At 42.1% G+C, this 23,373-nt stretch overlaps 11 protein-coding genes across 15 annotated transcripts; 10 read left to right on the forward strand and 1 right to left on the reverse strand.

Annotated features, from left to right (window-relative positions):
• Positions 1–2: 2 nt before the first annotated feature.
• RB195_018065 (uncharacterized protein) lies at positions 3–893 on the forward strand (the record flags this gene model as incomplete). Its single annotated transcript, XM_064185325.1, has 1 exon — positions 3–893. The coding sequence occupies one exon, from the start codon at positions 3–5 to the stop codon at positions 891–893; it is 891 nt and encodes a 296-aa protein (XP_064041206.1).
• Positions 894–1,017: 124 nt separating this feature from the next.
• On the forward strand, positions 1,018–1,925 carry RB195_018066 (uncharacterized protein; the record flags this gene model as incomplete). Of its 2 annotated transcripts, XM_064185327.1 has the most annotated exons (4): positions 1,018–1,288; positions 1,493–1,610; positions 1,671–1,765; positions 1,819–1,925. In XM_064185327.1, the coding sequence occupies 4 exons, from the start codon at positions 1,018–1,020 to the stop codon at positions 1,923–1,925; spliced, it is 591 nt and encodes a 196-aa protein (XP_064041207.1). The 2 variants fall into 2 exon arrangements, with proteins under 2 accessions (XP_064041207.1, XP_064041208.1); XM_064185326.1 differs by lacking the exons at positions 1,493–1,610; positions 1,671–1,765; positions 1,819–1,925 and having other exon boundaries at positions 1,018–1,305.
• Positions 1,926–2,512: 587 nt separating this feature from the next.
• RB195_018067 (uncharacterized protein) lies at positions 2,513–5,661 on the reverse strand (the record flags this gene model as incomplete). The annotated part of the gene is made up of 4 exons (XM_064185328.1): positions 2,513–2,600; positions 2,788–2,885; positions 3,002–3,156; positions 5,589–5,661. The coding sequence occupies 4 exons, from the start codon at positions 5,659–5,661 to the stop codon at positions 2,513–2,515; spliced, it is 414 nt and encodes a 137-aa protein (XP_064041209.1).
• A 752-nt stretch (positions 5,662–6,413) lies between these two features.
• On the forward strand, positions 6,414–6,944 carry RB195_018068 (uncharacterized protein; the record flags this gene model as incomplete). The annotated part of the gene is made up of 1 exon (XM_064185329.1): positions 6,414–6,944. One exon carries the CDS (start codon positions 6,414–6,416, stop codon positions 6,942–6,944), a length of 531 nt encoding a protein of 176 aa, XP_064041210.1.
• On the forward strand, positions 6,863–7,081 carry RB195_018069 (uncharacterized protein; the record flags this gene model as incomplete). Its single annotated transcript, XM_064185330.1, has 1 exon — positions 6,863–7,081. The coding sequence occupies one exon, from the start codon at positions 6,863–6,865 to the stop codon at positions 7,079–7,081; it is 219 nt and encodes a 72-aa protein (XP_064041211.1).
• Positions 7,082–7,140: 59 nt separating this feature from the next.
• On the forward strand, positions 7,141–7,731 carry RB195_018070 (uncharacterized protein; the record flags this gene model as incomplete). Its single annotated transcript, XM_064185331.1, has 1 exon — positions 7,141–7,731. The coding sequence occupies one exon, from the start codon at positions 7,141–7,143 to the stop codon at positions 7,729–7,731; it is 591 nt and encodes a 196-aa protein (XP_064041212.1).
• Positions 7,583–7,945, forward strand: RB195_018071 (uncharacterized protein; the record flags this gene model as incomplete). Its single annotated transcript, XM_064185332.1, has 1 exon — positions 7,583–7,945. One exon carries the CDS (start codon positions 7,583–7,585, stop codon positions 7,943–7,945), a length of 363 nt encoding a protein of 120 aa, XP_064041213.1.
• Positions 7,946–8,607: 662 nt separating this feature from the next.
• On the forward strand, positions 8,608–8,943 carry RB195_018072 (uncharacterized protein; the record flags this gene model as incomplete). Its single annotated transcript, XM_064185333.1, has 1 exon — positions 8,608–8,943. The coding sequence occupies one exon, from the start codon at positions 8,608–8,610 to the stop codon at positions 8,941–8,943; it is 336 nt and encodes a 111-aa protein (XP_064041214.1).
• A 6,947-nt stretch (positions 8,944–15,890) lies between these two features.
• RB195_018073 (uncharacterized protein) lies at positions 15,891–16,262 on the forward strand (the record flags this gene model as incomplete). Of its 2 annotated transcripts, none has more annotated exons than XM_064185334.1 (1): positions 15,891–16,262. In XM_064185334.1, the coding sequence occupies one exon, from the start codon at positions 15,891–15,893 to the stop codon at positions 16,260–16,262; it is 372 nt and encodes a 123-aa protein (XP_064041215.1). The 2 variants fall into 2 exon arrangements, with proteins under 2 accessions (XP_064041215.1, XP_064041216.1); XM_064185335.1 differs by having other exon boundaries at positions 15,927–16,262.
• Positions 16,263–16,453: 191 nt separating this feature from the next.
• RB195_018074 (uncharacterized protein) lies at positions 16,454–23,369 on the forward strand (the record flags this gene model as incomplete). 3 transcript variants are annotated; one of them, XM_064185336.1, is made up of 13 exons in its annotated part: positions 16,454–16,725; positions 18,132–18,231; positions 18,307–18,429; positions 18,486–18,601; positions 18,662–18,789; positions 18,859–18,976; positions 20,110–20,204; positions 20,875–20,989; positions 21,066–21,129; positions 21,625–21,748; positions 21,809–22,020; positions 22,069–22,190; positions 22,811–23,369. In XM_064185336.1, 13 exons carry the CDS (start codon positions 16,454–16,456, stop codon positions 23,367–23,369), a joined length of 2,148 nt encoding a protein of 715 aa, XP_064041217.1. The 3 variants fall into 3 exon arrangements, with proteins under 3 accessions (XP_064041217.1, XP_064041218.1, XP_064041219.1); XM_064185338.1 differs by lacking the exons at positions 18,132–18,231; positions 22,811–23,369 and having other exon boundaries at positions 16,454–16,654; positions 22,069–22,269; XM_064185337.1 differs by lacking the exons at positions 18,132–18,231; positions 21,625–21,748; positions 21,809–22,020; positions 22,069–22,190; positions 22,811–23,369 and adding exons at positions 21,216–21,232; positions 21,306–21,360 and having other exon boundaries at positions 16,454–16,654.
• On the forward strand, positions 22,830–23,369 carry RB195_018075 (uncharacterized protein; the record flags this gene model as incomplete). The annotated part of the gene is made up of 1 exon (XM_064185339.1): positions 22,830–23,369. The coding sequence occupies one exon, from the start codon at positions 22,830–22,832 to the stop codon at positions 23,367–23,369; it is 540 nt and encodes a 179-aa protein (XP_064041220.1).
• Positions 23,370–23,373: the final 4 nt, after the last annotated feature.

A 23,373-nucleotide genomic window follows, 5' to 3' on the forward strand; every position in this document is an offset into this window, starting at 1 on the left:
AAATGAAAAGTTGTTCTCCTGTCCTCAACACTGCCAATGGAGTAGCTGTCGGTGAAGCAACCCTTCCAATTTGGAGAGAACACCTCAAGAGCTTGCTGAACCGGCTAGCACCGTCAGCTCTTGAACTCGAACATGTTCATAGACCGGCATATGCGGCTAACGAGGAGCCACCGACCGAGTCGGAGGTCCTGGTCTGTATTCAGAAAATGAAGAATGGAAAATCTGGTGGAGACGACGGGATTAGCGCAGAAATGCTAAAATATCTTCCTCCGTCTGGGATTCGTGAGATGACAAAGATCATCTGTTCAATATGGATAGACGAAAGGATAGCTGATTCGTGGAGGCACGTTATAATTCCCCTCCACAAGAAGTTGTCCGTCACGGACCCCAGGAATTATCGACGAATCCTTTTGCTGCGTGTTATGTACAAGGTATCGGAGCGCATTATCCTGGACCGACTCATTAAACATCGCGAAGAAACAACACGCGACGAGCAAGCTGGCTTTCGTCCTGGCAGATCTACGATTGACCAGATGCTCATCGTCAGAAGAGTGATCGAAATCTGGCGGCGGTATTCGAAGCCAATGCAACTAGCGTTTCTGGACTTTGAAGCCGCGTTTGACTCTCCTCACCGAAGCCGTCTTCTCAACGCGCTCCGCGCCGATGGAGTACCAGGAAAGTTCGTTCGCTTGCTTGATGACATGAATCAACGGACAATTGCTGCAGTCCGAACACCAGCCGGATGTACAACACCATTTGAAGTGGTAACTGGAGTAAGACAAGTGGCGGTGGCAGAACCCTTCCTGTTCAATTTCGCCATCGACGAGATTATGCGAACAGTCGACTCGACCTGCCGACATTGTCTTAGTACCATCAGGGTGCCCCTTGACTGATCTCGAGCACGCCAACGATGTTATATTCGCGGAAAGCAGTACGAAACTTCAACATGTTGTCAACCTTGTATCGAAGCTGGCTGTAGCCTATGGACTACGTCTACGCCCTTATAAACGCTAGCAGATGTGGACCTCTTCGAGAACTCGAACGGGAATCAGGGTGGACGGACAACCGATAGAACTCGTCGATGAGTTCTGTTACCTGGGCTGTACGCTGAAGAACAACGGCAGCTACGAGAGAGATGTTCAGCAAAGATTCGCTAAGGCCACTTCTGCATTCAACTCCTTAACGGGATGCCTGTGGTGGACCCCCATCACCGACGAAGCCAAGCTGCGAGTTTACCTATCCGCAATTCGCCCCATCATGATGTACGGATTGGGCAGCACCATCAACGGTTATGGAGAGGCTTGATTGCGCGGAACGAAAGCTGCTTAGACAGCTACCCTAGGCTACTTTTGGCCTAGGGTATGCCACGATGAAGATCTTTACGCAGAAAGTGATATGGTATACTGGCGGATGACACATGGAAGATATCAGTGTCTTGCACCATCGAAAGTGGCTAAAGTAAATCGTCTTCGCTTTTTTGGTCATATTTTAGGGAGACCGGCAGATCGCCTTGTTCAACGAGTTCTGAGGAGTTCGTCTGGTTCGAGCTGGAAGAGGCCACCTGGTCAAAAATGGAAGTTCTGGACTGAGGTGGTGAAAGAGGACCTGAGGTCACTCGGCGTGGATAGGCAGTTCAGACGAGACGTAAGGTTTCGCAGAATATGAAATAGCGACGAATGGATTGATTCTGTGCAAGCTCTCGCAGAAGATCGAGAAGGTTGGGCAGAGCTGTGTTCAAGGACGGCACACCTCGGCGAAGATGAGGGTAATCGCGTCAGGCGATAACATTAGCCCGCCGATTAAGTCAATTAGTTTTAGGGGCTCGCGCATACAAGTCTGATTGTTACCTGCAATTGGTGGCCCTGCTTTTACTAAACGCAATCAGGCACCTGAGTATACGCATTGGGAACGTACGAGCTATATGACGTGCACTGTTATATTATAAGCTTATAGCAAAAACTTCCCATACACTGTAAACAGCTGCTGTCATCCAGCACCACACCTGAGCCTATACCTCCTGAGAGGTCGAAAGCCTGAGAAAAACATTGAATCCTTGGCGACAAACTTCATTATACTGAGCTGCCGGTCGCTGTGAAGTGAACTTCAACAGCCCATTCATTCTATCTAGACTGCGATATGTGCTGTTAGCTGCAGTGCAGGAAAAACGCATCAGTCTCATCAGTATTGTGTAGGGATGCAGAGGTGGAGGAGACTCTTGGGATCAAGGTCAAGCGTATAGTTTGGAAAAATCCCTCCTAAAAACGACCTTCTCATCACCGTTCCTACCAGCATAGCTGCCCATACAGCAATCAAAATTTGGGTATAATAATAAAAGGAAATTAAAAAAAAAATAAACGCCTAATAAATAAATTAAAATAATATAATAAATAAATAATAAATTATTTTAAAAAATAGTAATGCTACAAGTGAAACAAAATATATATATTGTAATACAGCGCTATTAATGGAATAAATAATAACTAGAAATTATATGTTCATGTTAATTATATGTTCAAGATTCCGCGTGACGTGTGCCAGATGGAAGAAGACCAACAAAAATAATCGGCGTTGAAAAGCATTCAACCTCTCGATAGACCAATCTAAACAAGGTTAGAATATTGTGTTTGATTTTCTGTAGAATTTCTGTAATAAGGTGTCTTCCAGGTAGCTCATCTGGAGATGTGAAACAGTGCAGTGAGAAGACAACAGAGGAAGATGTTTATTGGCATTTGCATATATAATAAATTTAATAAATGGTTTTAATTTTCTATGTCGAGCAGCAAAAACCTCGAGCGAATAGACTGCTCGAGTAGTTCTTGATGTTCCTGGACTTCGCGGTCACGCTTCCTTTGCTGTTTCACAACGTTTCGTTTCACAGCCCAAGTCTGAGCAGAAATAATGATAATAATGATAATAATGATAGCAGAAAACATTTTGCAACGAATTTCAAAAAGCTCACAAATAGACTGGAAAAAAGTGTTTGCAAAAAAAAAACCCTTACCACTAGCGCGATGATCGTTATCAAAGCGAGGAATCCGAGCACTGCGAAAAGAATAGTAGAGGCTCGATCAGAGGGTGGAGCTGTCGTCGTAGTCGTCTTATGTTGAGATGTGAGCCATGCATCTCTCAATTTTTTCTTCTTTGCCAGCCACTCCGCTGAAGGTCTTGGTTCGGAGTTAAATTCTTAAAACCGCATGAAGCTCTCTTCAGGAGTAAGGGCGGAAATATCCTGGTACATCTGTAAATACTGCAATTAGTTTATGAATAGATCCAATAAATGATTATCATTATTTGAGGAGATTAAAAGACGTGTCAAGATAATAAAAAAAGTCTAACTAGAAGGCAGTCAGATTGTCGAAGATGCTATCGGTAGGTCGCGACCCATTCCACATTGGCTACTCACCAAAAATATCCTCCAGGTATATTTGCTCGGATTAGTGCGAGGTAAACGTTACTGCAAGAATTAGAAGTGAGTCAGTGTATATGTAGACATAATTTAAAAAGATAAGTAAGCTCTAAATGTGTATTCGGGAACACAATTGTACTGTTTGACATTGATAAAGAGATGAACAAAAGTTCGATCTCCGCAGGAACCATTATTTTTGCAAAGCGAAAAAATAGCTGGAAAAGGAGAAAACCTTTTAAAACAATTTTCACACTATTTCCAACTATTAACAAACAATTTTACTCGTCGTCAATGGAAATGAACGGATGAGAGTTCGATCCCCGCCGGAATCTAGATTTTTGCAAAACCGAAAAAAATCACTGAGGAGAACATTTCACCGGTAATTTTTTGAAATTGTATAAGGAGCACTGTTTGCCACATAGAAGTATTATATAGAGGTTATTTTAGCGATTAAAACCAGGTCTTAATTGGAAATTACTGCTGGACAGGTCGGATTTTGTTACCTTGAAATAAACATGAATAACTCACTAACAGAAAGACATAAGAAGATAAGACTGGAAGCGTTGTGTAGAGGAAGATTTGCGCTATAAAACGGTTAAAAAATCTTTTGCAAAGACCCTCTGCTTTTTCTGAAACCTAATTGAGAAGAAGTTGAGAAATTTGGCATTTTTCTCAACTTTTTCTCAACTAGCTTTCTTAGAGATGGAAACTGCCTGTAAAAAAGCGAAGACAAATTATGATAGCAAAAATCTTCCTCTACAACATGCTCGAAACAGAATTCGTCTTTATAAACTATGAGCAGAGTTATGGAAATTTGTTTGAAGTCACACAGATTTTGACGTATTTCCCAAAGTCTGAGATTTCGCTCTCTTTCCCGTTGCGAGGATACGATAGCTGATGAAAAATTCGACTCCAAATTTGGATAGAGCATTAAGGAAAACCCTTGACTGCATATTTTGGCCTCTGTAGGTGTTCTGGTTCTCTCAAGAGGTAGTTGAGAAAAACTGGGAAATTTGAGGCAAAAAATGGGATTTTTTCTCAACTAGGTTTCAAAAAGACTAGGAAAGTTAGAGGCACCAAACTTTGTAGAAATATAGAGGAAATTTCTGTCTACAGATCGCAGTCATTTATTGCATAAAGTTCACCTTGAGCGTAGATATTCAGAAACTCGTAAAGCCTACTTTGTACTAATTTTAACCCTAACTGCGCCTTTAGATATCTTTTTTTTTCGCTCAGTGCAGCATCATAACTGCTTTTTCGACTGAAAGTAAGAAGTTCGACACTGTAGGATGAGAAATGTGCTCTTTAAATTCTTTTACGCTAAATGCAAAAATAGCACTTTTGCAGGGATTGATCCCTGACTGTCACAATAAAAAAACGCGGCATCTCGTTGAGCCATCCAATCTTCGTGAATCAACAGCATCAGCCCTATTTTAACAGAGCATTTAATGGCCAATTAACAGATGTCCTCATCGAAGTCTTTGTAATCGCGCACAAATAAGTCTGCACTACACTTACCAACTTGAGCCAGCGTACTTGCTTTTCATTGCAGCTATGCTTCTACTTTTAGTTAGTGCTTTTACACTTCTGTTAGCTTCTGAAGATAACGTTTGTCATCCGTTCCTAAGCGAATTTTCGACGCTGCGTTCCCGTACAACTGCGGATCTTCAATATATTGAATTGGCTGTGACGAAGAGTGCCGAAGCACTGTGCTAGCTATGAAGATTGCCTTTTATGGTCTCTTAGTACTCAATACGAACTCACCTCTGGTTAGTTTCATTTCTTTCATATAAGTTAGTAACACACAATTTTGTAGTGTAGACTGTAATTTTGCAATTTTGTTTTGTAGAACTGTAATTTTGTAGTGCTTAGACGTGATGGGTTTGACAACAGGTCGATTTTTTGAAAGAATAAAAACATTTAGGTAGTTAATTGCATTTAAAATAATTGGTCTCCTATTTTATCTCATCACAACATTATCACGTTATTTATTATGCATCACATTTATTCAAGATTTCAATTGTTTGTGCTAATTCAAAAGTAACCGAGAGGCTTGTTTATTGAAATCTTGATGTTTTAGAGAGGATGCTATTGTCACTGGTACGTTTCCTTCGACTACGAGCTTCTTCTTTCTCCTTTCTGAAGGCTTCCCTTTTCGTTTAAGTGATGGGGACTACCTTACCGCCTTGCACGTACGACGACTTATGATTTTTCACGGTTTGTGCCACCGAAGCGACTCCGATGTCATCAAGCATCAGTTAGAGCAGCAAAAATGCTAAGTCGCCCATCTTCAAGATTGGCTCAAAAAGCGCAGTAATTTCATCACCAGAATTATGAAGAATAAATTTTTTAAAAATCATTTTTTGGTTTGTGTACCCTCTTTTTATCCCAACTTTTTATGCTATTATAGTCTTCCTCAACTGCAACCGCGAGTCTTCTTCAATCGTTTATTCGAATATTAAACAAGTTTATTTATTCTATATCATTTATTTTTATATTAAACAGAACTCAAGTACTGAATATGCATCATTGACGTTTTTTCTTCTTTGAGACAACTCTTCCATTTTTTAGTCGCAGATATCGGGACCTGAAAAAAAGCCTTAGAATACGTTTCAGTTGTGAATATCTTCTGATATGCGATAAAAACATGTCATTCACTGCCGATCATCCTTCAAGTTTCAACACTACTTCTGAAAAGAAGCAGTTTTCACTCCTGTTTTTCTGCTGAATGTCGCATACCTAAATAACACTAACTACACTTTTGTACGCCTTAATATGTGTTTATTTGAAATCGACAACCCCGTCTTTCTTTTCTAGTTACTCCTTGCATTTTTTTCTGATTTTCCGACACCTAGTTTAATTTTTTTCTTGGTTTTCCGACCCCCTCCCCCCCCCCTGATCTGACACCCCTCTTACGACCCCCTGTTGAGAAATTCTCAATACACGCTTGACCCTGCTTGGGATTCTGGCCCGTATCGTTCCTTTGAGTAACTAGGTGGTTCAGTGAATGTTTGTTGTCACAACCACTCGTGAGCAACCAAGGCGAAGTATATTCAGTGTATATCAAGTAAGAGGTAATATAAGGGAACTCGCCCATAGCTACTTGAGTTGCAGTGAGGTTACGATAAGTGACTATCTCGTGAGTGGCATGATGACAAGTATCGACAATTACACCATCTACTGCGGCGGTACTGATGAAAGGAAAGTAGGAGGCTGCGCAAAAACTGTTAGGAGCGATTATAACAAGCTGGTGGAGGAGATTGCATCAAACTCATCAGGATGCGCCTTTGTACGATTGCGGGATCGCAGAGGACTCAAACTTTGTATCGGAAGTGCTCACGCACCTACGGAGACCACAGACGATCACAAGGACGCGTTTTATGATGAACTCAATACAATGATATCCAAATTACAAAGCCAGCAGACGTTGTTGTCGGAATTGATGCGAATGCAAAGATGGAACCTGAACAACAATCCGTTGTGCTGGAAAAATGGTTCTATCTCACTGACCAGACATCGGACAACAGAAATTGTCTGATAGAACTTTGCCAGCAGACGAATCTCATCATCTGCATCCATGTTCAAGAGGAATCGTCGACGCCATCAGCTTACGTGGCAAGGGACAACCCTATTAACGCCAGAGGAGCAGCGAAAGTGAAAGATCCCGACTCTTGAGCTTCAGCTCGATTACGTTCTGAGCCGAAGCACGACTTGGCAGGACTGAAAAACGAGGAATGCAGAAAGAAGTTCCGTCAACGAGTGTCGATCAATTTTGGATTAGGAGGAGTGTGGACGACGCTAACTCTTTGACTAAATGCATTCAGGATGCTGCCAAGAAAACACTCCAGGTCTTAGGACTGAGGAAGAAGTTCGCCTTAGCATTTGCGGAGACAATATCCACGCACGATTCTGTATATGTTACCCGCACTACTGGTGACTTCAGCCAAGATAAGCGTCTGAGGGAGTTGCGTCGTCAGGTGGAACGAGATCGTGAGAACAGATGGACGTCAAGAGGCAGGCTTGCCTGGGGCTTGTCCATCTGGAGGGAGCATGTTAAAAACTTGCTGGACCGTCAAGCGCCGTCAGTCCGTGAACTCGTGCACGCCCAAAGACAGATATACACCACGGTCAGGGAAGACTCACCGACGGAGTCGGAGGTTCATCCGTATTCAAAAAATGAAGAACGGAAAATCTGGCGGAGACGATGGAATTGTCGAAGAAATGCAGAAATCTCTTCCCCATCTGGGATTCGTGGGATTACGAAGACCATCCGTTCAATATCGACTGACGAAAAGATTATTAGCCCTAAAGACACGCTACCATAATTCCTCTCTACAAGAAGTTATCCGTCAAGGAATCCAGGAATTACTAAGGAATATCAGTGCTGCGTGTAATGTGGAAGGTTCTGAAGCGGATCATCTTGGATCAAGTAGTCAAACATCGCGAAGAAACCACGAAACCGACGAACAAGCACTCTTTCGCCCTGTTCGATGGACTATTGATGAAGTGTTTATTGTGAGGAGAGTAATTGAAGCTTAGCAGCGATATTCAAAGCCTCTACAGTTAGCTTTTTTTTCGGAATTTGAAGTTGCTTTCGACTCTCCTCATCGAGGTCGTCTTCTCAAGGCCATTCGCGCCGATGGAGTTCCAGCAAAATTGGCACGCCTAGTAAACGATATGAACAGAAAAACAACTGCCGCGGTTTTAAAACCAGCTGGATGTACTACACCGTTCGAAGTGGAAACTGGGTTGAGACAAGGGTTCGTGGCGTGACCCCTCCGGCGGCGCCGACATCCTCCTAACACCATCAGGGTACCCCTTGGCTGATCTCAAGTACGTCGATGATGTTATATTCGTGGAAAGCAGTACGAAACTTCAACACTTTGCCAACCTTGTGTGGAAACTGGATACAGCCTACGGACTACGTCTACGCCCTGATAAATGCTAGCAGATGTGGACCTCTTCGAGAACTCGAACGGGAATCAGTGTGGACGGACAACCGATAGAACTCGTCGATGAGTTCTGTTACCTGGGCTGTACGCTGAAGAACAACGGCAGCTACGAGAAAGATATTCAGCAGAGATGCGCTAAGGCCATTTCTGCATTTAACTCCTTAACGGAATGCCTGTGGTCGACCCCCCCCCCCCCCCCTCACCAACGAAGCCAAGCTGCGAGTCTACCTATCCGCAATTCGCACCATAATGATGTACCGATCGGAGACTATGCCAGTACCGTCTGCAATGTTGAACAGGCTTGATTGCACGGAAAGGAAGCTGCTTAGACGGCTGCTTGGCTGCTTTTGGCTTGGGGTATGCCACAATGAAGAGCTTTACGCGGAAGTCAATGTGGTGTACCCGCGGATGACACGTGGAAGATATCAACATCTTGCACCACCATCGAAAGTGGCTACAGAAAATCGTCTTCGCTTCTTTGGTCATATAAAAAGTGGTCCAACAGATCGCTTTGTTCAACGAGTTTTGAAGAGTCAGTCGGATTCAAGCTGGAAGAGGCCGCATGACCGAAAGCGGAAGTTCTGAACTGAGGTGGTGAAAGAGGAACTGAGGATACTCAGCGTGGATAGGCAGCTCAGGCTAGGCGCAAAGTTTTGCAGGATATGGAATAGCGACAAATGGATCGATTCCGTGCAAACTCTCGGAGCAGATCGAAAAGGTTGGACAGAGCTATGTTCAAGGACGGCGCACGTGAGCGAAGATGCAAGTAATCGCATCAGGCGATGACATCAGCCAGCCCGTTTACCAGTACTCAAACGCTGGAAAGGATCCGCAACCTCATCCTACGATGGCATCATATGAATTGTCTACAAAAGGTGCAAAAACTATGTGTCCTTCTTCGGCCCGCTCGATATTTAAATGCTACTTGGCAAAAATCCCGGACATTGGAAGCTCTAGCCACAGCTCCTGCCAAAAGTTCCAACTCAGGTCTGATATCGGATTTTCATCTAATTAACGTCGCTCAGCCTCGAGAAAGCCTTGAGCACTAAGCAAAAGAAATCCATCGACGTGATTTATCAAAGGGTTTTGATGAAGTTCGTCACACTTTATAGTTATTGAAATTAGAAACTATTGGCATCCGAGGTAAAATATTAGCATGGATTAGATTATACATGTCCGATAGGTATATGATTTTTAGAATACGATTTACACATTTTGAATGATTTTATTATGAAAGAGGAGTCCCACCAAGTAGAGTCCTTTTTCCTTTTTTATTTCTTTTGTATGCAGGTCTATCAGCCTTTCTTAAAGCTCCAGTTAACATACACTGCAAATCTGGGCAGGCGATATTAAAATTTATTGCATCTTCACTTGTAAAGAAATGCACTCTTATTTGCAGTCAAGGGTTCTTAAAACTGTCCTCTGATGTTTTGTGATAGTGTGCCTGCGAGGTTTTTAGATGGAACCCTCTATTTGCCTGACTTCTCGGCCTTTTAGGTAAGAAAGGACCTTTCAAAATGCTCCCCCCCCCACTTTTCGGCCCCCCAAAATACTATCTAATTTGTCGAACACGCACCATTTTCTTGAGCGATTACGCAATGCGAGAGTTGAGGGCAACTGCGTAATAGAGTCCTTTGATGTGACCTCACTCTACACGAATGTAAAAAACAGTGAGGCACCGCAGGCGATCTCTGAGATGATAGATTTACATGGTAACAACTTGGAAACATATGGACTTAGTGAATCTCGCATAATAACACTTATAAAGGAATGCTTGAATTGTAATATCTTCAGGTGGTAAGGAAATTATTTCGCACAACTGAGAGGGCTAGCAATGGGTCAACGATCAGCACCAGTACTGACGAACTGCTTCATGAGCAGAATCGAAGAACCAGTGCTTTCGCATAGACCAATAACGTATTGCAGATATACTGACGACAGTTGCACCATAACTTCAACACAGTCCGAGTGGACGAGTGTTTCAGGATACTCAACCAACAATCGCAATATATAAGACTCACACGAGAAACCCCAAAAGAAGGTTGGCTTCCTTACCTCAACACACAAATAAATACTTAAAATGGCATTATTAGAGGAAAGTGGTATCGCAAAGAAAATTGCAAGAACATCTTATTGCACGCTAAATCTGGACATCCGACTGCAGTAAAACGCGCAGTGATTCGTAATATGTTCAAAGCCGCCAGTGAAGTGTGCACTGGCAACCAAGAACGACACAAATCACGAGGACTAGCTTTAAAAATCGCATGTGCTAATGGCCATACAGTGCCTCCGCATTACCGAAGAACCCGCACTGTAAATAGCAACGTTCCGCGCGAAAACAAAATTTCTCTTTGTCTTCCTTTTATCTCTGACAGTGTCAGTGCCGCTATTCAGCGCAGCATTATCCAAGCACAATTACAAGATGACGTGATCTTGGTAAATATCCCAAATGCAAACATCAAAAGCCAGCTTGTTATAGAAACTATATGATAGATACTGCATCTGTGAAACATGTGTTATTTGTCCTTATGGAAAAACATGCGACTGCGCACAAATGGAGGTAATATATGAGATTGTGTGCTTGATGTGCAATGCAACTTACATTGAGGAGACCGGTAGGAATGTTGGAGTGAGGATTAATTAACACATGGTAGGAAAACGACGAAAAAGTTTGATAACACCACTAGGAAGGTACAGGCATGAGGCCCACAACGGAAACGATTATGATGTGAAATGCGTTATACTGGCTCACGAAACAGAAATATCGGCAAGGAAGAGGTTGGAGGCGTTTTGGATTCTTAAAAGAAACCCTTTATGAATAATAGGCAAATAAAGGGTTCCATCTAAAAACCTCGCAGGCACACTGTCACAAAACATATACAGAATATGCCGAGGTCTCAAGGCAAGAGAACATTGGAACTATTGTTCCCTGAGCTTCCAAGTGGCATCTTGCGATTAATCCTAGTAAATGTCTTCTTATGCATCTTGGTACGCAGTGAGTTATGAGATCAACGGATCTTTGCTGAAACAGTGGGAAACCGCTAATGATCTAGTAGTACTCTTCAATTCCAATGTGGAGTTTTCTGATCCCATTTATAACACCTTGAGGAAAGCTTACACGGTATTATTTACAATCAGTAAATATGTAGGCGCATTATTGCAGCTTTTCACGCAATAATTTCCTAACTAAAAAATAGCGCTTTACTTAATTATTTGTGTGGAAATAATTTTCCCTTTTCGTTTTTAGAAAATTCTATCGAAAATTATGTCCACATTAGCCATCCATTTTACTACACTCTACCATTTCGAGAAAAGTTGCAATATGGCACAATCATTTCGCGATATCAACGAACTTTCTAGCAAAAAAAGCCAGTGAGAGCAAAATCGAATGATATTTCAGGGTATTCAAATCGGGCGCTACAAAACTCGCAGATAAAGAAGGAGGAGGTTGACCAGCAAATTCCGACGACCAAGCTTTTTTTTTTCGAATTCTTCAGTCATCAATGATGACCACTCGACCATCGTTTAAAAGATTTGAGAAGCACGAGAATTAGCTAGGTTTTTCACGAAGTCTGCGAAAGCAACAAAGCCGAACGCCCCTGAGTTTTCAGCTATTTGCTTTGCTTCAAAGAAACGAGCGAATTATGTTCCTGTAGAATCTTTTCGCTGGGGATGAATCGTGGCTTCTTTCCAAAAATTTCTGAATAAATGGTTCTACATTTCGCGGAGGTTTCACGCAGACGTATACCAAAAGAGGGCCACTGTAAAAAGGCAATGTGGGGTGGGAAGGTGAGTTTTTAAGTGATAATGCTCAGATGAGATGACGAAATGGATGTGTTACACCACAACCTTTCTCGGGGTGGTAGAGCATAACATGGCGAACGTGGATATGATTTCTAATAGCATTTTTGTCAGTTGAAAAGAGAAAACTATTTTCAGGCAAAAAAGTCAGACAAGACATTTATTTTTGAAGAATGTAACGAAAAAAGCCACAGTATTTATGTACCAACCCATTACAATCCACCACAATGATAAAAAATCTTGACGTTGTATAAAACAATTGTTTTACCTTACCTAAAATATTGGTCACAATATAATCTAGAGCCCCTATAGCAAAAAATCCATAAACTAATACTGAGAAACTCGAAAAAGTTTTCACAAGATTAGTTTTCCTTAGAGTTGGATATATTTATCATAATATGCTCGACATAAATATTCTGTTAAAGATATTGTCATTAAACTTCTTGTTCTATAAAATAATGCTTCTATATGTAGTTTTTTTTGTATATTTCGAAAAGGTGTGAAGTACTGGTATCCAGTGCCTTGGGTGTATTCGGACTAAGCAGTTTCAGAAGAGAAGAGGATTTAGATTGCACAAGGTAGGTCTGAACTTCCAGTCCACCTATTTTCAGATTTTTTTGCTTATGGCCGAAAACAGTAAAACTTTCAAACGCTGACCAAGAGAAGTAAATTTATTTCATCTTTTGAACCTTAGAACTCCGTAGACAATACTTCCTCTCCTATTTTCAGCACTTCTCACTGCTGAACTTATCTTCCACATTTAGCACGCTCTGGTTGCAAATCATCGCAATCCCAAGTTCTACTACCCTTTCCCTCAACCTTGAAGATCTTTTGAGCACATTTTGTGAATTCATCCATCTGTCAAGCTTTTTAAGCTTAAAATTCGTTTCTTCAAGTGTTTTGTTCATTTTTTGCTTTTCTTTGTTTTTTACAAGGTCTCCAACAAGCTTAAAAGATTAGTGATGCCATCTTTGCGCATGGTTTAGCGGGTTCAGCCAATATACACGTTTGCCGAAGTGCTGGTGTTGCACATGAGGAAGGAGGCACCTCCCTGGCTGATGTGAATGGCCTCATTAATATCAAAATCTGTCCATACTGTGATACCCTGACAACATTTTCTTTCTTAAGTCTCTTTTGGTTTCAACAGTAAATTACCTAGGCCGGAATTGTTAATGGAATTGATCCGTGCTTGCTGAGTTCTTTTGTCTGTCTTTCTGCTTTGTGTTCGTTGTATTTGTTTTGTATTTGTCCACTGGACAACTTTTTTTGAGCGCCGTTGAGGGTAACAAACAAAGTGAATAAGGTGGATAAACTGTCTGGTGAATCTCAATTAATGCCGTATTAATGCGCCACCACGTTTACTTTAATTCAGAATCGTTTGAGGTTTTACGATTGAGTGACTTTCGAAGACTAGCCGATGTGTCAAGTCAGTGTTTTTATCCTTCCAGACAAGTCTGTTGCCAATTTATCGACCCCGTAGGGATAAAAGATATGGTTGACACTTAGGCGAATTCGAACCTCCGATGGGTTGTGCAGACAGCGAAACCTCTGACCTACGGCGTCGCAATCGCCTCGTAATAAATAAATATAGTATTTGCCGTTTCCGAACACCAGGGATAGGCGTTACCAGGTGTGGTCCCACCTAGACGAGATAGGGAAGTCCGAATGTTTGGGAAATCCGCGGTTTATGTATTTTTTTGTAAATGAATGTTTGTTCAAAATTTTTGATGTTGCAGTTTCCATTTATAAATGACAAAAAACTCATTCTGATGGTGTGTGGAACGGACATTGGTCTCATCCTAAACTTTGCACAAGCACTGGAAACAAGGTTGTGAATTAAACTAATAATAAATTATGTAATCGAACCACTGTTTTTCGCTCTGGAAAGGCTAATCATTCTATAAGTTCGCATTTTAACAAAGGTGCCACAATGCACTTACCCACCTACACACACTAAGAACATAAAAAAAAAGAAAATCATATGGAAGGAAAAAGGATCAATACTCTCGGCGACCACCAGAAGAGATCATTCCGTAGTTCCAAAGTTCGGCGGCGTAACGTGCACACAATTCACGAACCATATTTTAATGAAGAAAACTTCTTAACCCTTTCTAACAACACTGCGGATACACTTGAGGTACGGTCCAGAGACATAAATGCAAGCTTAGAGCTTGGAATGCGCTCTAGAAGTTGAATAAGCTGAAACTCAAGCTTTCCTCCTTCACTTGTGCTCATCTGATCCGCCATACAAACAATACCGTCTTTTCAAGCATTTTGTTTTTTTTTTTCGTAAAAATTACACTCTTTCGAAAATAAACAGGTGGTGGAACGATCTTTGTGGATGTGCTGGTAGCCAAATCCTCATATTTGTATCTTCTGAAAAGAAACGAGTGGCTGAATCTTTGCAGGAAAATATAGTCATTCTGATGATTTTTCAGGCCTGGTCAAGCCGCGTAAGAACATTATAATGGTTGTTATTATTGTTTAAAAATGCGCATCCAAAACAACCGTTCAAAATACTGTTTTGTTTGGATACAACCACAAAAAAGGCTTCCAACTAAAAAAGTCAGTCAGTGTGAACACAGCTTGGTAAAACCACGCGAGACATAGTCTCTTTACTTATTTCTTCATAACTTTAGTATCTTACTACAAGACAGCGACATTATGAAAGGATGCCAAGAATGTTGCAGAAGTAGGTTTCGGAGATCCAAATATAAACTGTTTGTTTTTTTTTTTGCATTTAATCAAATTAATTCTGTTCTTTTCGGTTCAGTCCTTCGAATTTAGAAACATTTTGCCTGCAATTGGAGAATTGGTAACAAATGTTCCGAAAGAATATCAGGTATTCATTCGAATTGCAGTTGTAGTTGTGTTGTGGAATCCTCCTACTGAAGGATCATCCGATATAATCATTGGTGTTGGTCACTACCAAAATTTAAAGAAGTGATCCGTACATACATGCATCAGCCGTTGGGTTCCTACTGCTTAACATCACTTTATTCGTGTCACATCAGCAGCGAACTACTTCCGTCAGACTCTGAAGCTGTCACGAAGAACTGGAGCGTGCAGTTAGATCTGATCGGGTTGGTATCGGTAAAGGCCGCGTTTACGATTGTGTATCGTTAGAGAACTGCAGGCACAGCAACGGAGGAAGATTAATGTTGCATTATCTTCTGCGTCACGATTACAGGGTTCTGTTCACCGGCGCAGCATCAAAAAAAAAAAAATTAAAATTTGCACTTTCAACGCTTCACTTGTCTTGCTGTTGTTGGAATGAGCAGATAGTTTTAAACCTCTCGGATCTGCCTTGCCAGAAAGATAACACCCGTCGCGAGGCTAACGCGGCGCACTTCCCCAGATGGCGGGCAGGGGGTTAATCGCGACCAAAAGGACGTTATGCCTGCCCTAAAAGGCGAGTAGATTCAAGGGACGGCTCCCATGTTTCTGCTGTTCCAAGAATGAAGAGAGTAAAGAAAGAAGAAAAAGTCGAAGCTTTCTATATGGACCTAGAGAAGTTTTGCAGAGAAGACCAGACTTTCTACAAGCCATTGTTGGTGATTTCAGCGCTGAAATTGGTCCGAGAAGAACGCCCGAGCAACCCCAATTTGGCACCCCCGACCCACAATGGAATGAACAAGGGTGGAGGTTTTCCTAGTTCACCATGACGACTAAGATCATCCACGGCAACTCACAATTCTAGAAGCGCTCCTCTCTATATTGGACGGGTGGACATGTCATCCCAGGGGTTTTCCCGTCCGAAGTACGGCATGCATTCATGTCGGGAAGAAATCAACGTTCTCAAACAGTTGAAGACCTGCAAGAGCGTGTTGCTGTATAAGAAGGGAGATCCACATGACGCCGGAAACTATCGCCTAATCTGCTTACTCTCCGTCATGTACAAGCTCTTCACAAAAGCGATCCTATACAGATATGAAAAAGTGCTAGATGAAGGACAGCCATGCGAGCAAACAGGGTTTCGCAAGGAATTCAGCACAACTGACCACATTCACACTGTTTCGAAACTCATCGAAGTATCACGAGAGTACAAGATGCCGTTATTTCTCACCTTTGTAGACTTGAAGAAGGCCTCTAAACCAGTTTAGATGGAAGCGGTCATGGAGGTCTTGGACAGCCAAGGTGTCCCTACTCACTTCATGAAGGTACTTCGAGAGTTGTAAAGTAACTTCACGGCCGAAATCCGTTCTTCAACAATGTCACCATAGACGTGAAAAGAGGGGTTCGTCACGGTGATACAATCTCACCTAAAATATTCACGGCCATCGTCGAGAACGCAATGCGAGAGCTGGAATGGGACCACATGGGAGTGAAGGTTGGAGGTCGGCAGCTACACCATTTACGCTTTGCTTGTGACATTGTCCTGATAACACGTAGCAGCAGCCAAGCGGAACGAATGTTGACTGAACTCGGCAAAACATGTGAAGGCATCGGTCTTCATGTGAATCTGCAGAAGACGACGTTCATGCGTAACGGAAGGGTCTCGGATGCCCTATATACGCTCAACGGAACAAACATATTCGAATGCACTAGCAATGTATATCTAAATAGGTAGCAAAATTAACATGATGAACGACCTGACCCTCGAGCTAGACAGGAGGAGACGAGCGGCTTGGCGAGCGTATAAGAACATCGAGGATGTAGTGAAGAAGACCAAGAACACCCGACTCCGTAGTCACTTCTGCAACACAACCGTACTTCTTGCTTTGGCCTATTCCTCAGAAACTTGGCGGCGTCAAAACCAGGGGAAAAGTGCTATCAGCGTCATAGAGTGCGCAATAACTGATACTAGAAACATTCCAATTCACGCGAGTTAAAGATAGTTAAAAAAAAAGAGTTCAAAGTTCGCTTCTACGTCACTGATCGAGGAACAGAGACGCTGCCGCATATGCCAAGGAAAGTAAAATGAGGTGGCCCGGATACGTGATGCGTTTCAACGACAATCGTTAGACCAGAGCTGTGAGCGGCTGGGTTCCCAGCGATGTTAAGCGCACTGCTTTACGAAATCCTTCCAATGTTTTTTTTTTCGCTGTAGTCTCAGTTTCGCGAGGCAGAATCATACATAGCACACTGAAGTTGCTACTGTCGTGTTTTTCACGCCTGCGGCTGGCTGAACAATGCAGTCGAAAGATCCCAAAGAGCTGTACGATAGGCAATACATGCCTAGTGAATGCGATATCTATACGGCAAGGTAGAAGACTGGAGTGAGAACTGAAAGTATCTACTAGGTCAAGTGTTTGTACTGTGGCATGCTACACATTGAAGCAACGCATAATGAACGCTACACTTAACAACGCGTGAGATAGCGCTTTCCATAAGCTGAAGTTTTTCTTGGAAAATGGTTCACACATTCAAAATTTGCAAACGCCAACACCAACAACAGTTGATGTGGTTTTTTGGAACCAAAGAAAAAACTTCATATGATGAGGAAATCGATACCTAAAGTCTGTTCCATCTAACGAACAGATGTGATACTTCAGTTGATAAGGCTCTGCTTCGTATTCAGCAAAATTGCGCCAAAATCGATATAAATGAAAAAGGGTGTAGTGTAGCTATGCTGAAGGTGGTACCACATCTAGACGCAAGCTTTGAAAGACCTGCTGAGATTTCAATTAGGAACGCCAGCACAGATGTCATGTCCCAAATATTGTACCTTTCTTAGATTTTAACTAAAAACTAACTTCTCCTCAGTTCACTACTAAGTGATGAGCGTTCTTAGAAATTCGAAAAGAAGTTTTTAGAGTTTGGTAGCAAAGCATCGAGAATTTAATCTAAATTCTATATACGAGGTGCAATAGCAAGGTTTTTTCTTCACCTGACAGGACTTTGGTAAAAGAATGGATTTTTGAGTTAGAGTTACTCTGAATCCGTAATAGAAATAGTGGCTGTCGTACAAAGCTGTTGCAAACAACAGTTAAAGGTAATGAGGTCAACTTATCTCATAGATAATCGTATAGATCTCTATCAAAAGAGGAAGAGAGATATGTGAAGGCCCTTAGTCTGCGTTGTGCCATGCTGGGAGCAACGTTTCTCTCCATATGTGCTGCTGTAGCAGGAGTACGTCGAAAAAATTATTAACTGATTAACCTATTATTCGTTTAACTGAAGAATGTGATTTGTGATCTCTTTCAGCGCAATATCTATGTGGATATGCTAGGAGAGAACTCTCCCTTCGCAGATCCATCGAGCATCGATAGGCATTTATCAAACATGGAGAAACTAAACACACTGCAAAGTAAAATAATGGGAATACGGGTGTGTGTTAAAGTTAGTCAGCTTATTTATCTTCGAAGCTATTATTTCTCCTCAAGCCTACATCACACGATCAAATAAACTTCGATGCGGATCCAGCGAGCCCAGACCAACTTCCGTATTTGTTCGAGGGAGACATGATTCTTACCGAAAGCCAGATGGATTCGATTTTAAGGTGAACTTGTTTAGAGGAAAAGATACTATTTTGAGAAGTATCTTGGACTTGACCTCGCAGCAACACAGAAGACCAGCTATGGGCTAAGCAAGGGGGGCACATACGGCCTCGTCGGTCGATGACATCATCACTGTACGCTCGCTGGACGACGTTCCCCATACCTTACTATATCAATGTTGCTTCTGGAGGTAAGTGCTTGAAAACATAAAACATTTTTGAGCAAGAGATAGATTTTACAATAGAGAACTTGTTTGTAGTGAGCGAACCTGCTGTACTTGCTGGTGTTGCTCGCTGGGAAACTGACACATGTCTTACATTCGAACGGCAGTACAGCAGAGCAAATGGAAATGGACTCGAATTCTTCCTCGGAAGCGGGTTTGTATTTATTATAGCATTTTTACGTCTGAATTCTTGAGACTGAATATATGAAGACTTTTTCGAGCTAATTATCTTACAACCAACTGAGGCGTATATTTGAGTCACAATTGAGACTACAGTTGGGGTTCTCCCTGGATCCCAGCCGCTGCGTTCCACCGTCCCACTTTTGACTCGAATAGACCTTACCAAGGGCCACCTTGAATGCCTTCTTCAAAATCAGGTAAACGACAAAAAGGACAGTCCTTATGGGTTTTACTTTCGCAATTTTCAGGACTGTTAGATGATTTGAAAAGGGCGTATTTTGTTGTAAAACAGTCCAACTGAGCCACCTAGTGACATTTAGATGATTGACTCATTGGCTTTAGATTTTCTGCCTTCCCATTAATCCCGTCTATTTTACGAGAAAACAAACCTTTTTTTAACAATCTGAAAGCTTCTAAGATTTCATCTGTTAATGGTGAAAGATGACATATCCAGAACTACGTATTTGAGCTTCTATATGTGCAGACACTTCTATATTCAAACAAATAACAACAACTACGGTATACCATGCGTTAAATCCTACTGCACTGTACTGTTCAGAAACTATAAAGTGGGAACAGTTCTTGTATTACATTATATCATATGGTTTGTGCGTGTATAAGAGTTATGTATTGAATAACACTTGGTTGAACTTCTCTTTACGTTTGCCCGTGAAATAGGACACATTCACTCCTAAAAAATTAGCAATTATTGGATTCCAACCAAAGTGCTTAAAGAAGATGAGTCTTCACAAGTTCTTGCAAGTAATCGCTTGCTTTGCTCTTGTTCCGTCCTGCTTTCTAAGAGTAAGTCAGTTTGCGAGATTTGTAGTAAATCGCTCTTTAGAGTCTCCTTAGGGTTTTGAGATGAGTGAAGCTTACACAAAACTATTCTGATCCGTTGTATTCCACTACGAACGAAATGGTTGCGCTTTGTCGAACAGAGACTCTTTTGGATTTTTCTTTAGCATCACTCCATTGCTAGAAGTGATTTTTTTCTCTAACCTTCCGGAGAATCTTTTGTTGTAAGGATTAACACCGGAATAAATCTATCTAGTCTCTGAATCCCACTTTTCACAAAACGTCATTCCACTTTACGTCTCCGTTTAGTTGTTACTCCATGGTTGGACGAGTTGGTTATTCTTCGCAACAGATTTCTATTGGATACGGATGTACTTCCCTTGGAACAGTTACGCACGAAATCGGTAGGTTCTTCTCATTTCTTGATACCGAACGAGACCAAACGTAAAACAGTTTTTAAAACATTATTTAGTCCTGAGGTTTGAACGTAAATCAAATGTAATCTTGGAACTAGTCTCCGATGAAGTGTTTCCTCAGTTTCCACTCCAAAGCCGAAGTCATCACTTTTCCTAGTCCGGCTCCGGTTTACTAGTTTATTCTCCACCTTCGGCGAAAGAGAATCGGAAGGTAGCGGGCGAACAACGCTTAGTTGTGCATAAGATGAGGAAGCTGAGCATCTAAAACTTTCTCCCTGAAGAACTTCGGAGTTTACATGGTTAGCGTGAGTGAAATAACCTGTGTTGCTTGTTCACAGAAACAATCCATATTCTGGAACAGTTAACAGTAGCCAGAGCCTGCAGTGTTGCGATTTTCCTAAGAAAAATGCATAAAGAGCTTGTTTCTGTTGTAGTTCCTTCACAAATTTGCTAAGGACATGAGAAAGGGGGGCATAGGAATGCAAAGTCGGGACACTTATGCAGGTGAAAAGTGTGGGATAGAATCTCTGAAGGCGCTCAAGAGAGCAGCAGTCTGCGGTCCTACGTTCATACAGATATTGATTTCATCTGTATTCGTCAAGTTCCTACATGAAGTGCCAAATAAAAGCTACTATAGAATGGCCTGCTTAACTTTCAGGTCATGCTCTCGGATTCTTCCATGAACAAGGTCGCTATGATCGTGATGCTTACGTGTCGATTGACTCTCAAAACATACAAAATGGCTACTTGAGCCAGTTTACTAAGCAATCAAGGTGATGTCTTACGGGGAACCTTCGTTTGAAATTTTAGTTCTAGAAAATTCCTTATTTCTTAGTGAAATAATTGTAGGTCATCGATGGAAGATTACGGTGTCGGGTATGACTACGGTTCTGTGATGCACTACGATCAATTTGTAGGTTTCTCATTGCTCTGCGCAGCTTCCTGTATAGTGGATTAGTTCACGGATCAGTAGAGACAGTAAAAATGAACTGTATCCAGAATTTCAATGAGGACAGGTATTGTCGTACTTTAGACGGATACAAAGACAGCATATGTGGGTGTTTAATTACTAACCACTGTTTTTCTCAGGGAAAACTTAATAGATTGGAGTGTTGTCGGCTTGTGTCTACGACATCATAACTAGTGAAATACGACGATCAACATGAGTGGTTTCATTCTGTGCCCTACATCTAAAAAAAGCTTCGCTTTTTCTTCACTAGTCTCTCTTTTGCTCTCTCTTTCTCGTTCTAGTTCTTCTGCTTCTGATCTTCGATCCTTTTGCACAAAATCCTTTGTGCGAAGATTCTGTCCCGCTCTCTCTGTGCTCTCTGCGATGTATTTCTCGCTACTATAGAACCAACCTTTCTAGGCTGGATCCTTTCCCAACTTCATCCAGGTTAATATTTAGAGCTTTTCTTCCAACGGTCGTTCCACCATCAAGACACTGGACAACAACTATCAACAAACCATTGGCCAACGAGAGGGTCCATCTTTCATGGATGTAAAGAGAATAAACCTAGCATACTGCAACAGTAAAGTTCCTTAAATTTTGTTCCCACGTTCTACGAAATCCTATTAGCTGACATTTCAAGGTACCTGTTCTTCTACACTGTCTTGTCTTAATGGGGGTTACACTGATCCAAAGAACTGCGCTGTGTGCCGTTGTCCTTCTGGATTCGGCGGGACTTTATGCGATCGTGCTGCGATAAATTCTGGTCTATGTGGTGCTGGAGATCTTTTTGCTGACTCCTCGTTTAAACTGCTTTCAGTTAGCGGTGCTGTCTCCTGCTCCTTCGTTGTCAAGGTACTGTAAATATTCATTGAAAAAGTATAGAGTAATGTCGATTTTTAGGCGCCCCCAGGTCGTCGAATCTACTTCGAAGTGTCCACATTTAGATTCACAGCTGCGAATCTTTGCAACTACAACTTCCTTGAGATCAAGTACAATGCTGATTTGCAACGAGCAGGAGCAAGGTGTGGTAGAAATATCTGCGAAGATTTCAATTTGAAGAGCTCACTGTTGATGGGAAGAGGGGGACGTATTGTTAGGTAACCATAGCCTCCGCGACAACCTATCCTCAGGGGGAATTACTGGCAATGGCGATCGTTAATTAATTGTGCTGCGCAATAGTTAAAGGCATCACCTCACGAATCTGAGGTGGTGCGGATTTTAGGTGGAGTATTCGTATACGGCATAGTAGGTTATGGAGAAAGGGTGATTCTTCCTAATTTCTTTTTCCATTTTTCCATTTTTCCACTAATTCCATTTCTTACTAATTGACGAAAAAAAAAAGGAAAATGCGGTAATGCACAAGGCTGACGCGCTCCAAACGAACTCGTTGTAGAAAATAGCGCGCCGGAACGCTCGAAGCCGCATCTTTTTACGGCAATTGGGAAGAAATGGACGGAATCATCCTTCTCTCCATAATCTACGATCCTGTATACGAATACTCCACCTGAAATCCGTACCACCTCAGATTCGTGGGGTGATGCCTTTAACATCCGCAGAACATTTTTTTGATTTTATCGATGTTCTCATGAGTGTGCCAGAGCCTCCAACTGACAACTTTCTGCGTTGTGTCGATCAAAAATAGGTCAAAATCAAAAGAGTCGATGCAACTGAAATTCGTTGTCGGAGTCTTCAACGCAAAACTAAGAGAGGCTACAAAAGAAGAATACAGGATTGGAAGATTTGGAATAGGGAACCGGAATGAAAATGGCAATCGTCTCGCCGGGCTGTTGTTCTCCGCTCGCCTATTTCATGGGAACTCTCTTTTCATGAAGAAAGTCATCGTCAGTGGACAAATCGTCCAATGGCGCGACTCGTGCGGAGATCGATGTTCGACCACATGCTCGCCAACCGGAGGTGGTGTCTACTTGACGTCTCGGAAGTACCATCCTTTTGTAGTGGTTCTGATCACCGTCTTCTTCGTGCGAAAATACGACTTAGCCACACGATGGAAAAGAACAACTGCTATTGGCAACAAAGAAGAAAAGAAGTCGTCTACGACGATTGGCGTACTCGAGGACTCCTTGTCCCAGGGTGACTGGCACATCGGGGAAGACCCAAACGTGGACTATGAGATGTTGCTCAGAGGATTACAAGCCTGTGCTGAGCGTGCCTCGAAGCCGCGCATGACAAACTTGAGTTGAATTT

Source organism: Necator americanus, chromosome II (genome assembly GCF_031761385.1).
Source record: "Necator americanus strain Aroian chromosome II, whole genome shotgun sequence".
Lineage (NCBI taxonomy): Eukaryota > Metazoa > Nematoda > Chromadorea > Rhabditida > Ancylostomatidae > Necator > Necator americanus.